Here is a 16,756-nt window from a genome sequence, read left to right as displayed (position 1 = left end):
TAATAATAAATAAATAAAAAACTGAGAAAAAATATTGCACAAGCAAGTAAGGTACTGGCTAAAAAAATACATGAGCAATTTACATCATTCAATAAAATAAAATAAATGAGCTGTAAATTGAATGAGGGAATTTAATATATAAATACCCAAAGCATCAAGTTAATTTGATTTTATAGCAGAAAAAAAAGCTTTTGGAAAAAGCAGAAAAAATAGGAATTCCCCAAAGCATCCATCATTAATTTGACTGTCCAGGCCCGTATAAAACCCTGTAACTGCACATTATCCTTCCTAAAAGACTTTAATAACCAGTGTGTGTCTGTGTGAGTCACACTCACTCCATTAGCAGGTTCATGAATACACCTTTATATCCATTAGACTGTAAGATTGAAAGATGAAAGAACCAGATCCATGTAAGAACATGTTTGTAAAGTCATTAGTTTGTCAGCCAGGCTTTATTTTGGCAGACTTGAACAGAGAGACCTGACTTGAGGAACCATGTCAATGTGCGGCATTATAGTGTGGGGTTTCAGATGGATTCAGACGGATCCTTCACCGACAATAACTAAAACAACACTGAGCAGAAATAAACAGAGGTATTCATATTCAGTACTCAGGACTAGGGTTTAAAAAAGACTTCTGTAGAAGTTTAAGCATCAACTCAAGCTTTTTACTCCAGTAAAAGTGTAAAAGTACTGGTTTCAAAACTACTTAAAGTATAAAAGTAAAAGTAATGTATGGGGAAAAAAATGCCATTAAAGGGATACTCCACTTTAAAATGAAAATTCTGTCATCATATACTCACCCTCATGTTGTTTCAATCCTGTATGAATTTCTTTCTTCTGCTGAACAGAAAGGAAGATATTTAGAAGAATATCAGTAACCAGACAGTTTCTGGTACCATTGACTTCCATAGTATATATTTTTTTCCTACTATGGAAGTCAATGGTACCAGAAACTGTCTGGTTACTGACATTCTTCTAAATATCTTCCTTTCTGTTCAGCAGAAGAAAGAAATTCATACAGGATTGAAACAACATGAGGGTGAGTATATGATGACTACTGTTTCAGCCGCATATATGCCCATTGAAAATTAATGCATTTTAGTACAATGCAAATACATTAAAGAACTATATGTGTGTACTACTGAGCATGGTATATGTTATATATATATATATATATATATATATATATATATATATACTTCTCATCCAACCACAATCTGCACGGCGCGATTTATCTGGATAGGTTTTTTTTTACGATGACAAGTCGGAATGAAAACAAGCCGAAATAAATTAGGTGTAACGAGGCTATTTTTTTTTTTAAATGTAAGGAGTAGAAAGTACATATAATTGTGTGAAAATGTAAGGAGTAGAAGTAGGCTGAAAAATAATTACTCCAGTAAAGTATAGATACCCAAAATTTCTACTTAAAGGGGTGGTATAATGCCCTTTTCACAAGATGTACAGTAAGTGACTACGTTTACATGCAGCCAATAACCCGTTCAAAACCGGGATATTAGCAATAACCTGGTCGCGCACGGCCATGTAAACACCGGCAAAAACCCGGATATGCTCATATCCCGGTTTTTAAAAACCCGGATATGATCCCTGGGTTACCCCTTTTCTAACCCGAATATTTGGTCATGTAAACGCGTAACGGCATATCCCCATCAAAAGGAACATTGATTTGTGTTCTGCGCATGTTCTATTCGCAAGGAATCTTGGTCTTTTGAGTAGAGACGGCGCATACAAAAACCCGCGTGCAGTATACCGGAAGTAAACAAGAAGTAAACAAGAAGTAGAGGTAAACATGGCGAGACGCAGCACAGCACCACACTTTTGGAGCGAGGAGGAAAGCGCAAACAAAGGCGATCGCTATCTGCCCCGAACTATTCATTATCCGCGTGCTGCTGCTGTTGTTGTTGTCTTTGGATACAGGGAGAAGAATCGGAAATGACGCACATTGCGTCTTAACGTTGTCCGTACGTCCAGACGCTAACCGTGCCTCTTCGTTTACATCGGGATATTGCCAATTGATTACAAATTCCATGTATACAGGAGTAACTCTCTCTACTCATGCATGTAAACTGGTTATTCCGAATGTTTCAGAAACCCAAATAGTGACCTTAACCCGACCATAACCCGAATTTTAACAGCTTGTAAACGTAGTCAATGTCCCCAGAGTATGTGTGTGAAGTTTTAGCTCAAAATACCCCACAGATATTGTTATATAGCATGTTAAAGTTGTCACTTTTTGAGGGTGAACAAAAACGCACCGTTTTGTGTCTGTTCCTTTAAATGCAAATGAGCTACAACAGCTTGCACTCACACACACATGCACTGAAAATGTCAAAAACTTTTAGCCTTTTATGTTCAAACTGAAGTCAGACAATGATGGAGAGACTCAAGAAGAAGTGACAACATGTAGACAACATTTCTGAATGGTTAGTTGATGAATTTATGTAGCTTATGTTCAATGTTTAGCATATTCTGTCTTGATAATCTATAAATCGTGTTCCCGGGGGCGTGGTTTATGTAAATTCTAGGGTTGGTGATGTCACTAACCCGGGAGGAATGTGGTGTAGTCTCTACCAGCCGTTTGTTGTAGTCCTTAAAAAACTATTTCTTTAAAAGCAAATCTCTCCCTTTGCTTTGAGCTTTGAGTGTTGTAACTTTGCAGATGCTCAAACAGCAACATTACACACTAACTAAAGTTAGAAAAGTCAAATCATAATCAACCACCCCTTTAAGTAAAGTAACGAAGTATGTGTACGTTACTCGACACCTTTGGAAATAAATATTCAACTTTGTTTTCTGCGTTATGTCTGATATCCAGTTTTGTGTGTAATATGCATCAGACGGTCAGTGAACACCCCAGCATAACCAGTCCCAGGCCTAAACTAGCCTGGACCAGCATGAGGATTTAGTGAGATCTAAGCTGCTTTTCTCAGACCCCACCCTGGGAACGTGTTATTTCCAGGCCTTTCCATATTACAATACCAAAAATAATCCATCATTATTATGCAGGTGTGACTCTATCGGGCACAGTGAGGGGAAAGTGATTCTGTGTGGACGTGTTAAAGAGTGACTCACCGGCGTACTTCGGGATGTTGGACTCATCCATGGACCAGAAGCAGTGGTCGAAGGCAAACACCTGCAGAGACAGAGAGAGATGCATGATATAACACGCTCCTCATGATGCTGGTCAGGCCTCAGACAGACAAAAGAAGACTTCATGTGTTTTATACCTGACACACACACTCTCACACACACACACACACACACACACACACACACACACACACAGAACATGATTCTGCTTGTCTTGAACACGCTGAGTGAATGGGAATGGGGAAAATGCCCTCATCATCACTATTTTATGGCACTATTAAAAGAAAAAGTTCTATATAGAAACTTTTTGGGGTTTCATGGGTTAATTTTATGGATTTAGTTTTAATGTATTTTGTTTTAATTAAATTTTATGAATTAAGCAGCTCGTAAACATACTTTATCACTAGAAAATAATAATAATAACCTATTAAACATGAAAGTATTATGCAATCATTTAATATATTTTTCCTTATATAGAACATTTCTGGCAGAAAGGCTTTGAACCTTAGTGTTCTATGTAGAACCTCATTGGTCCTTTTTCCTTAGAGTGTAGAGGTTTGTTTTATAAAAGATTTTGTATGATAAAAAAAAGGGAAAAAAATATTATTAATTATATTAAAAGTATATAAAAAAAGTTATTTTAAAAGTCAATATGAAATCCAAATTCACCTATATACTTTATGCTCCATAACATCCACTTTTCATGACTCTTACTATTCCCCGTAGATATAATCAAGTGCTATCCTCTCTTTATCACTAAATATCCTGTTTCACTCACTACATAATACATCACATTATGGAAGTAAAATAGGCTGCAAAATGGATTTCATATTGACTTTTATATTCATTCCTGTAGCTCAAACAGTCGATCACTGTACTTGCAACACCAAGGTGATGGGTTCGATTCCCAGGGAATGCATTAACTGATAAAGTGTACACCCTGAATGCAGTCACTTTGGATAAAAGCGTCTCTAAAATGCATGAATATAAATATACATGTTTATCCAAGACAGAACCAGATTAAATGGAAATGTGTCTCCTGAGAAAAAGTCCCTATTCATCTCACACATCTCCTTCCTGATGTCTGGATCAAAGTCTGTGATCAAGATCTCTATATGAACTCAAACATTTCTCATTCATTCTTTTCTTACAGTTGTAAATAAAGATTATTGGATATATATACACATTTAAACACTATTTCAGTCTTTTTACTTCAAAATGGTATGTTTAGTTCAATCTTTTACTTTATAATGTGTAATTAATTGTGAAATTTACTAGCAATTTCTGAGTGAAAATTGTCTCTACACACCAAATGTTTGTTTTTAGTGTAGTCTGTTTTAATTTGTCATAAGGCATTTTACAAGAAACCAGCGCAAACTTAAATTAAAGATATTTTTAAAAGTCTCCTAAAGGAGCAACATCTCCTGAGAAAAATTCTTACGGTGCTTGTGTACAGCAACAGTCTTCGTGAAGACACAGTTAATTAGATACATAAATCTGGAGACAGTGGAATAAATTCCTGCTTTGGTGACACATGTTTCCAGAGCGACCGGCCCTGTGGATCCGTACGGGAGCAGGGATACAAGCCTGCTAGTAAGAGTTTCCCTTATCTCACACCCTGAACAATGCTGAATTGTTAATGCAGAAAGTATTTTCGCCCTAGTTTTGCAACAAAATATCTAACGGTTCCTAAACAATATAAATTTCCCTGAAAATCAATGTTGTATAAGATATTAAAGGCGATCTATTATGACATTTTTCAAAGTCTTGATGTTGTTTTTGGTCCCTACTAGAAAAGTTTTTCATGCTTGAATGTTCAAAACACATTATTTTCCCCAAATCCTCCATTGTTGCGGCTCCTCTCTTCCCAGTCTGTCAGTAACGCTCTGTTTAGTTCCTGTCTCTATGAAGCCCCTCCTTCTGAAAAGCTCAATGTGCTCTGATTGGTCGGCTGGATCAGTGTGTTGTGATTGGTTGAGCGATTCGAGCGTGTTTGGGAAATGTCCCGCCCCTTTTACCATAACCACCAGTTTCAACACAATACTAAAGTAACTCAACCAGGCCCCGCCCCCTTTATTCTGCGTATACCTTGGGTGGGAATTATTTAAATGAGGAATATTGTGACGTGTTTGTTCCCGGAAGAAAACTTAAGACTACAATCGAGGTGTTTTTTCATGCTCAAACAGCAACATTACACACTAAAGACAGTGTTAAATGTTAAAAAGCATAGCAGGACCCCTTTAAGGCCCAGATTACTGTATGTGTGTTATAAGTCTATACAGTCTTGTTCCTAATTCAACAAAATCCTCCAATGTATTTAGAGGATTTAAAGGGTGCAAAATGGTTGTTTTGTAGCGATAAGAAGAACTTTGGGAATAGCAGTTCTTAAAATAACCATTTGTGAAGAACATTTTAATAATCTAATTAAATAAATTAATAAAAGAACCTTAAGATTCCTGTTGTGGAATAAAAACCATAAATGCCAATTCCTTTATTTTTAAGAGTGACTTTCTTAACTTTTAAATTCACATTGTTTCCATATTTTGCCAGAATAAGAAAAGCGCTGTTGATTAAGGACGAGCTGGTTCTGGTGTTTTGCAGTGATATAGTGCGACGTGTTTTATGAGTGCGGGAGTTTTCTCTCTCTCTCTCTGGAGATCACTGGGAAACAGACTCTCTCATCTGTAAAATCACACTGACCCAAATGTTCTCTGATTAAGAACAGAGAGTGAAAACACTGGAAACACACGTGAAGAACACTGAACGTCAGGCTGAAGAGGAGGAAATAACAATACATATCTCCAGTTATCTGATCGGATGCACTTTTCTTTTTTCAAAAATTGTTCTGCAATTATTTATTCATTCAATTCAATTTAATATCTAAAAAAAAATCAGAATTGCTTTCAGAGAGGGCTGAATTTAATTCTGACTATCTTGAATACAAGTGTATTGTAACTGAGTGTTCAAATGTATTGAAGTGTACGTGTTTATATACGATTAATCAGCTGATATTTCACAGTCGGAGGTAATGCACTACCGTTCAAGTTTGGTGTCAGTACGATTTTTAAATGTTTTTGAAAGAAGTCTCAGCAAGGCTGCATTTATATGATCAGTAATAACAGTAAACATTGCGAAATATTATTACAATTTAAAATAAGGGTTTTCTATAGTGAAATATTTTAAAAGCGTAATTTATTCCTGTGATCAAAGCAGCATCATTTCTCCAGTCTTCAGTGTCACGTGATCCTTCACAAATCATTATTTGATGCTCAAGAAAAATTTATTATAATATCAATGTTGAAAACTGTTGTGCTGCTTCATATTTTTGTGGAAAACTGTTACATTTTCTTTTTCAGGATTCTTTCAGGAATAGGGAGTTCAAAAGAACAGCATTTATTTTTAAATAGAAATATTTTGTAACATTAGAATTGTCTTTACTGTCACTTTTGATCAATTGAATGCATCCTTGCTGAATAAAAGTATTAATTTCTTTTAAAAAAAATTATTAAAAAAAATTCAGTAGTTCAGGCCAATAATAATTTCTGCTTATCCAGTAAACAATAATGTTAGACGTCTAATATCGGTGGCTTCAGTGTTAAAGTGCAATCTATCTATCTATATACAGATATATAAAAATCTCTGTTTTGGAAATGGGACGGTTTATTGAATCCTTAAACAAAAATATTTTTTAAGTTTGCATATGTGTTTTTGGTTGAGTATCATGTTTGATACATCAGGCTTTTATGGCTCAAATAGTGTGATAAAGTTTGATTATGGAAAAAACACCTCAAGTTTATTCGGAGGCCCAAACTGAGCAAAAATATACAATTTGGTGCAGTTGCTCATATTAATATTTACAAAAAGGTTTTTGTAAATCAATGATATATTTATATTACAGACTACTAACATGAAATGCATATCAGTCGTCACTCTATATCTGCCAATAATATGTCTTAATAAATTATATATATATATATATATATATATATATTTATATATATATATATATATATATATATATATATATATATATATATATAATCTATATATATTAAGTCTATATAATATTATACAGAAAGGAGGAGAATTTGCATTCAAATTCATGTCAATAACGCATGGCACAGTTTTCTAGACAGAGCCAGGTTTAACAGTTAGTGAATTCGGCACAGTGCATTTTGAGTAATTTCCTCTCTCTGTTCATTGGCGTAAGCGGAGAAACGCTGTCCAGTAATCGGCACTACGCTTCTGATTGGGTCACTGGTTGAGAAAGGGAAAAGCTGGAATGGTGTTGCTCAGCATTAGTCTGCACTGCAGTCGGTCTGCCGGCACAATGGCAGCGCTGCGTCTGCGAGAGAGAGAGGGAGACGAGCTCCAACAATGCAGCTTTGACTGTGTGTGTACACTGGCCCTGTGTGTCCCTCGCTGCCTCACACATTGTGGCTCTTTGTGGTTGTTCACGAGATCTTAGAGGCCTGACACATTCACACAGACGCTTATCCCCGTCTGATGACCCACCGGAAGGATGGAGCAGCTCAAATGCATCTTTGACTGCATGTGGAAACACTTTAATGTGAAAAGCGTGTTGTTAACCATGTAAAGCCTCTGTTTTTGAAATGGGAAAAATTATTGAACCTTTAAACAAAAATATTTTTGAAAAAATGTAAGTTTGCATATGTGTTTTTGGTTGAGGATCATGTTTGACACATCAGGCTTTTGTGGCTCAAATAGTGTGATAAACTCAGATTATGGAAAAACACCTCAGGTTTATTCAGAGGCCCAAACTGAGCAAAAATATACAATTTGGTGCCGTTGCTCATATTAATATGGCCAAAAAGAGGAAATTCTGATTTTGTAAATCAATGATATATTTATATTACAGACTACTTACATGCAATGCATATAAATATCAGTCATCAATCTATATCTGCCAATAATATGTCTTAGTAAATTATATTAAATGATATGCTTAGTTTTATGATCAAAGCTCTGTAGTTATATAATGCAATGCAATACAATGATGATTGAGATGAACAAATAAATCTTCCTCCAAAGCCTGATGGATCATATTTGATACTCACATTTGAACATGATTTTTTTTTAAAGAAAAGAAAAGATGTATGGATAATCAAGTACACCCATAGGATGAGTATTCAGATGAGACATAATGGAACAGAATTTTAAGTAATTCACAAACAAATTGCTGTAATATGAAAATTGTATAAATATGAATATGCACATAACGATGTGTGATAAACAGAAGGAAGGTTTTGTCTTACCTTTGGCTGTTTTCTGAGTGTGAAGAGGTGTTAGTGGCACATCAGGACCGGAAACAGTTTCCATAAAGACAAATAAAGAACAAAGCACACAATCAACAGCGTTATTTTACAAGGCAGCATTTATCATAATTAGTCTTAATAATTGAGCCAGTAAACCTTCTTCAGAAACTATTTTGGAGGGAGTAAGGGTTTTTTTTTCAACAAAATGTACTCTTGTATTCATCAAGGACGCATTAAACTGATCAAAAGTGACAGTAAAGACATTTATATTGTTACAAAAGATTTATATTTCAAATAAATGCTGGAATATCAACATTGAACTGGAGTAATGATGCTGAAAATTCAGCTTTGATCACAGGAATAAATTACACTTTACAATATATTCACACAGAAAACGTCTCTTTTAAAATTGTAATAATATTTTACAATATTACTGATTTTACTTTCTTTTTTATCCCAAACAACGCAGCCTTGGTGAGCAGAAGAGGCTTCTTTCAGCCCAAACTTTTGAATGTGTTCATTTCTCCTTCAGCAAATGATCAATTACCAACCAAAACACATTTTATTTGTCATGATTTCATTCACAAATGATTTTCTAACACTCTTAAAACAGAGAATCTCTGCTTCTGGAGAACATGAGATGTGATAATACAGTATTAAATGTTTTTTTGTTTGATAATTTAGTATAATATAGACACATACAAACTGCAACACTTCTCACTAACAGTGAAAAGCAACAAGCATCATGAAATGAAGATGAGCTTACATCAACACAACAAATAACGGCAACACTTTCTTTAAAGTTGACGTAGTTACACTTTACCACATGCGTTTACTATAGTAATAACAGTAAATTATGCATAATTACAAGCAACTAACCCTAAACCAAACCATAACTCTATAGTAAGTACGTGAAGTTAATTAAGATTACTGAGTACTTATTTGAGTAAGTACAACGTAAATACGTCATCTTAAAATACTAACAGTGACAAAAACACCACCAACAATCATATAATGGCAATGCATGATGGGTGCTTTTTAATGCTCCTGCATTATTATAAATAATTTTTGTAAAGTCCAAATATTCCAAGTAGTAACTCAGTTAATGTGAAGTCATAAAATCTGCATGCATAAAATAATGAGTACATCAAGTTTCCAAAAGTATCTTATTTTTTTTATAGAGTTAATTTCTTTGTTCAAGACAACAACAAAAAAGAAAGAAAAAAAAAAAGAAAGAAATTCTCCATTAAAACTGGCATCTTTTCCCAGCACATTCCACATTTTGTGACACTGACCTCATTTATAGGTCATTTCTCTCCCCTTCAAACCTCGTTAATGACTTGATTAATGGAGGTCTTAACCGTCTCCTTGCATTTATTGAGTTGTTCGGTGGCATTTCCTGACTGATGAACGTGTGAATGGACTCATAATACACAGAGATTTAGGCCTGAATGTCGCAGTAGATCTGCTGTGCAAACTTCAGTAAAGCTTGTGGATTTTACAGCTCAGGTCAGGTATGGGTTACGTCTCACAAAACCTCTCTCTCTCTCTCTCTCTCTCTCTCTCTCTCTCTCTCTCTCTCTCTCTCTCTCTCTCTCTCTCTCTCTCTCTCTTAAACGCAACGACAACAGGGAAAAAATGCATGCGACTGTCTTGCATGCAGGAACCACCTTTCCCAAAAAAAGAGTGGAAGTGAATGAAATCACAATCTCCAAAACCTAGTAAGATGATCATTGCAATGCATTATGGAATTGCCGTCTCCAGACGAGGATTCATGCAGTAACGCATTAGAATTTGGAAAAAAGAAAGCGCATCTATGAGTCTACGCAAGCATTCACTAGCTTTTGGAACAGATCTCTAGTATTACCAGCACAAGAGACTAAAATACTCCTCTGTTCACCACAGATGTTTTCCCAAGCTCCTTTAGTACAACTAAAAAAATTAAAATAAACCTCTCAAATGACTTTCCCATACACACTCGATTTGATTTCTAAAAATAAAACCCTAAAGAAGAGCTTAAAGGGATGGTTCGGAGTAAAATCAACCTAGGGGTCCTTTGCACCATGACCTCGAGCCTTTTTTCCCTCGGTCGAACATTATTAAAGTTAGAGCTTATTGTTGTACCATGGTCTGGGTGAATACTGGATTCTGATTGGCTGCAGGGTGTCCATTATAAAGTGCTAGAGGACACCTAGTAAAGGAGTTCTGGTGAAACTGACTGTTTACCGTTCGAAATGAATAAATAAATGCGCTGGCTACATCAGCTGTGAGTAACCATAGCAACAGGCAGTAAACTGAAGGCTTCTACGAGCTGAGTGGACTATAAATATCTCCGGTTGCTAAATAAACCGTCAGGCGTAACCAGGGAAACCAAGTTATTGTTTGTAAAAACTTTAGATTTCGATTGCAAAACTAATTAAAATATAAACTAATGTTTTAAAAATGTGTAATTTGGCAAGTGACCATGGTATAAGCGGGTTAATGCCCTTCGAGGTGTCCATTGTGTCAGGTATTAATGGACCTCCGCTGCGCGTCGGACGGTTCACGCCTCGCCGTCGTCCATTAATACCTGACAATGGACACCTCGTCGTGCATTAACCCTTACCTATCAGCCGGATGGTTTAGTGCAGGCGCTAACGGATCCAAGGATGTATCCCGTAAATTACCGCACTAATAATGCCCAGAATGGTACCAAACTTCTACAGGAGTACTAATAGGTTCTGTACTCATAAAAATAGGCATTGGAAAGTTTGTAAGTACATCAGGAGTTTAGTTAAATAACACTTGCCTGATGGCTAATGCTACCGCTAACCCGGACGTCGACGTCACTTCCGTGATTTGGGAAAAGCACGTAAAAGTCCTGCAGAAAGCGATGCATAATGGAGTGTAACGACGCCCAGGAATGCATTAATATTTTGTTGGTAGTACCAGTTTGCAACAATTATTAGTTAACACTAAGTTAACACTTCGGAAAAAATTATAATTTGTCGTTACACTACGTCCTTATGCATCGCTTCCTGACAGGACTTTTACAAAGGACCCCAGGTTGATTTTACTCCGAACCATCCCTTTAAATATTGAGAAAAGTGAAGCCTGAGCCAATGCACACAGTAAAAAAAAAAGATCATAATTTTAATGGTAAATTATAGCCTGGTTAAAACCAGACCATTCTCAGTAGTAACTGAGTTATGGTCTGGCAAAGCTTCATTAATAACTCATTTCCAAAGGGGCGTCACCAACGGACGTCGCTCAAATGCCTCTGGGCGCAATTGGATAGATCTAAAACCAATCAGAGCGATCGTCATCGTGTAAAGCCCGCCTCAACGTTTCTGATTGGTGCCTCGATTTCGACGGATTAGAAATGGGCTTGAATGGGCTCTTTGCCAGACTTGCAGAGCAAATCTAAATTTGCCGGAAGTTGTCTGGGTTTTCCCAGGCTAGGTAAATTAGTAAAATCCTGTTAATTGGTTAATGGTACGAGTTATGAATTGTGTACATAGGGTTTTATGTTACATCTTATGTTTTTAATTGAGTGTTTATAGCATTATTTTAGTGTCATGTGTGTTTCCATAATGGTGTTTTGTATTTGTGTGTATGACAATACTAAATACACAATTAATAGGAAAAGCTACTTGTGATGAACTTTGATTTATGTGACTTTCTCTTTACCATCTGTGTTTTTAAGGTATTCATCAGTATATTATAAAGGTAAAAAACAGATTTTAGTACTTTGGTTTTTCAGTCCGTAAAACTCAACATGTTGCTTCTGTACGGTTTAATACGGTAAAGTTCTGGCAACCACAGCAGCCAGGTTTTTATTTACCGTAAAATTCTTCTTTTTTCACAGTGAAAGAGTGATAAATGTTACGTGTATAAACTTAAATGAACAGAAGTACATCTTACAGACTCTTTACTGTGCCGGTGGAGCTAAAAATACCGTTCAGTATCACCGAATGTTTGTGGATGTTACGTGAGGACTCTGGAAAATACCTCTCAGATAATGTTTTATTGCACGAGCTGATAAGAGCTCAAGTATGTACCATCAGCCTCAGCAGGATTGGTGTGGCATACACACTCCTCTGTGCTGATGAACATACCGGAGCTGTGTGTCATTACACTCCCAGCCGTCCTTCAGCCCCGGGCACTGCCCGCGCCAGCGCTCGCTCAGCCGGATGACCATCACCTGCTCACTGGACTCAGGAAAGACCTGGACTGGATCTCAGATGGACTAATGCCGAACCTTCTCTAGTAATCCAGCGCTCGCCGCACTGAAGCCTGTCGACTGACACGTACTAGTGTTGCACTGTGACACGGCACTACACAAACATCAAAATACCAGCATTGCCAGAGTTTATGATTTTCAAAAGTTAGTAATGCAAATCGTACTGTGTGTGTGTGTGTATATACTATATAAATATGAATATATATTATGTCAGTTAGTTTTATTCATATATAACGTATATATTATACATTTAGAAATATTATTTATACACATTTAGATAAATACTATAATATAGTTTATTCATATGTGTATTTATAATATATAAATTCATATTTGTGTGTGTATATATATGTAAGTGTGTATGTGTGTGTGTATACAGAGTATATATATATACACACTACATATATATTCATATTTTCATTTTATTCATGTTTGTGTATATACACGTGTGTGTGTGTGTGTGTGTGTGTGTGTGTGTGTGTGTGTGTATATGTGTGTTTATATGTGTGTGTGTATATATATATATATATATATATACACACACATATACACACACACACACACACACACACACAGACCCTAGTGTAAAAAAAAACAATACCAAAATTGTATATTTATTTCATACTAAGTATACTACAAATCCATTTACATATTTACTGACATATCGTTTGAATATTAAGCCTAAAATGTGTTTAATATCACTATTAGTAAGGATAGTATGATCTCTGTATAATATCAGTCTTTAAATGCAAGATATTTAAAGTGTACCTGAAGTTTACTTACAATAGTTCCATTTTAGCAAAACCAAATATACTTAGCACTATTTCCGGATAACTAAAGTCCAATTTAGCAGACTTTAAGTATACCAATTTAGTAAACCAAAAGTACAATATCAAGGTATTTATATTAAGTATGTAATATGTATTTTTAGTGTACTTATTGTACTTATCAAATATATTTCAGTATATTTATTTTTCACTAGGGTAGTGACTGGTTAAAATACCTATAATAAACACTTAAATTATAACGTAATGTCTTTATGTTGATAAAAACAGACACATTATGCATCACCTATATATAATACAATCTAAATTTAAATAAAATACAAAAAAAACAATAATATCTTAGTGTAAACCATAAAGAACCGCAACAACAACAGAAGTCATAATTAAGATAACATCACAAACACAACAACATTACATCAATAAAGCAACATTTTTGCTTACTAATGCTTCGTGGCAGAAGAACACATCCAGTTTGAATATGAGTTTGCACTTTCTGTGCCACTGCTGATCTGTTTTTTACAAGCAGAGCCATTGTGCCTCCAGCCCCTCATTAGAGTGCATGACAGACGTCCAGAGCCTGAATATGGGCCACTAACTAGTGTTACGTCCAGCCGCTAATCAGAGCGGACAGAACCAGAGGAGCTCGGACCACAACCGAACCATATCTCTCTATCTCACTTCATCAAACTCTCCATCTCACTTCATCAAACTCAGTCCAACCCGAAGATTCATGCTCTGCAAAATAATATACACTAATAAACAAAAGAATAGAGATGCAACCGACGATACGATACACAATACTGATCTCACTATGCGATACTCTCATGATTACTTTAAACAAATGCAAAATAAATAAGCTTATTTTAATTATTACTTCTAAGGCATTTGATAAACAGAAAGTACGGTTCATAAAAATACTACAATTAGTATAAATGAACTTGGTCCTAAAAGAAAAATTTAAATATTCATGATTCTGCTTCGCTGAAATTACAGAACTATGTTAAAACATACTTTCTGTCACTGATTGCATGCATATACATTTAAAAAGTTACTTTTAATGTACTTTAAAAAAAAAGAAAAAAGTATTGTCACTTAATATATTTATTTTTTTTTTAAATGCATGTTTAATGGCAGTGCACAATTAGATTATTTTAATTTCATTGAACATCAGGCATTTGGCATTACCAGACCAGGACCAACAAAGTGCAATTCCCCTGTTGCATTATCATTATATTCAGCAATAAGCAAAATGCATGTGCACATGTTTTTACACGTGTGTTTATAGTTTGAAATACAGAATGTTTGTCAGAAACATCAGAACAAAATGTAACGGTGAGTGTAGAGTTTAAAATAGTTTAAAGGGGTGATGAACTGAGAAATAAAATTTTCCTTGAGCTTTTGTCATATAAGAGGTCATCATACTATAAGAATATCCTGTAAGTTTCAGAACTGAAAACTTCCTTGTTAGTCCAATAAAAGCTTTTATTGACACCAGGCACAGCGAACGACAGGTTTTTCAAAGTGTGGATCTATGAGGTCAAAGGGCATCAAACCCCGCCTCCACAGAAGAGCAACGCCTACTTCAACACTGCCTGTTTAGCCCCACCCACCGATTCGTGCATTAAATGAAACTCATTATAATATGCAAAACTGTTATCCAATCATAGCAGTGGGCGTTTACTTCCAAGTCTTCAGTGCGGCACGCCCATAAAAACCAAGCGTTTCAGGAGCTAGTCTCAAAAACAGGGTAGAAAACAGCCTATTACTGATTCATTTTGATGTTTTTAAATGTAAAAACCAAGCAAACGTCAAAAATTGACCTCAGACAACAATATAACATTTTTTAAAAAGCCAGTTCATGACCCCTTTAACAGTCTGTGTAGGGAAAACATTGCTAACTTGAAGGACCAGGTGATTCTACAGACTTGATTTTGTGGGAAAATGTCCAGAAAGGATTCAAATGTATGAGCTGAGAGTATGTAGATAAAGCAAAAATACACAACTTGATCAATGATCATGGGCATTTAAATTCTGCGTGCACTAGAGCACAGATTCGGTGTGCTCCCGCTACATGTTCCCTACTGAGCTGTAACAGGGAAACGCATGTAATCGTAGCATTCGTCCTAACATGTGCCTTAAGCATGTGCACACTGACACAGAAATGCCACATATGATCATCCCTGATGCTGAGCAGATCCCGAACACTGGAGCTCCTTCTTCATCCCAGTACTGTTGAAAATATCATGCTATGAGGAACTGTATGTGGTATACATACATACTGAACAACATCCATGCAAAAAACATATATATAATATCACTTGTGTATGTAGAATTTGAATGTTCATACAGTACAGGCCAAAAGTTTGGTCACATTACTATTTTTAATGTTTTTGAAAGAAGTTTCTTCTGCTCATCAAGCCTGCATTTATTTGATCAAAAATACAGATTTTTTTTTTAATATTGTGATATATTATTACAATTTAAAATAATTGGTTTTCAATTTATTATACTTTAAATTATCATTTATTTCTGTGATGCAAAGCTGAATTTTCAGGATCATTACTCCAGTCTATCACATGATCCTTTAGAAATCATTCTAATATTCTGATTTATTATGAGTGTTGGACACAGTTCTGCTGCCTAATATATTTGATGAATAAAAGGTTAAAAAGAACTGCATTTATTCAAAATAAACACATATTTTCTAATAATATAAATCTTCTTTACTATCACTTTTTATCAATTTAACACATCCTTGCTGAATAAAAATATTGATTTATTTTAAAAAAAGAAAGAAAAAAAATGACTGACCCCAAATGACTGACCAGTAGTGTATATTGCTGTTACAGAAGATTTCTATTTTTAAAACATTTGCTTCTTTTTTTTTTTTTTTACTTTTTATTCATCAAAGTATCCTAAAAAAGTATCACAGGTTATGAAAAAATATTAGTCAGCAGAACTGTTTCCAACTTTGATAATGAATCATCATATTAGAATGATTTCTAAAGGATCATGTGATAGACTGGAGTAATGATCCTGAAAATTCAGCTTTACATCACAGAAATAAATGATAATTTAAAGTATAATAAATTGAAAACCAATTATTTTAACTTGTAATAATATATCACAATATTACATTTTTTTCTGTATTTTTGATCAAATAAATGCAGGCTTGATGAGCAGAAGAAACTTCTTTCAAAAACATTAAAAATAGTAATGTGTCCAAACTCTTGGCCTGTACTGTATACATTTATATGCAGCGCTACTGAAAACCAAAGTGACACATTTCAAAGAAAAAGAGTTTTAAAAAAAGATGAAAATACCCTAACTGCATAAATGTGCACTACCGTTTATAATTGTCTA

The 16,756-nt window shown here is 35.1% G+C and overlaps 1 protein-coding gene across 4 annotated transcripts in view; it reads right to left on the bottom strand.

Moving 5' to 3' along the window:
- Nucleotides 1-16,756, bottom strand: part of kif13a (kinesin family member 13A) — an 89,514-nt gene that overhangs the window by 54,587 nt on the left and 18,171 nt on the right. For all 4 annotated transcript variants that reach the window (XM_082150600.1, XM_082150603.1, XM_082150602.1 and 1 more), the window contains exons 3-4: nt 8,387-8,399; nt 3,093-3,153 (exon numbers count right to left, since the gene is read on the bottom strand). In XM_082150600.1, the coding sequence (XP_082006726.1) occupies nt 3,093-3,153; nt 8,387-8,399 (74 nt within the window). The remainder of the gene's footprint in view (nt 1-3,092; nt 3,154-8,386; nt 8,400-16,756) is intronic.

Source organism: Leuciscus leuciscus (assembly GCF_965113295.1).
Source record: "Leuciscus leuciscus genome assembly, chromosome: 20".
Taxonomy (NCBI): Eukaryota; Metazoa; Chordata; class Actinopteri; order Cypriniformes; family Leuciscidae; genus Leuciscus; species Leuciscus leuciscus.
This window is presented reverse-complemented; position numbering and strand designations above follow the sequence as displayed.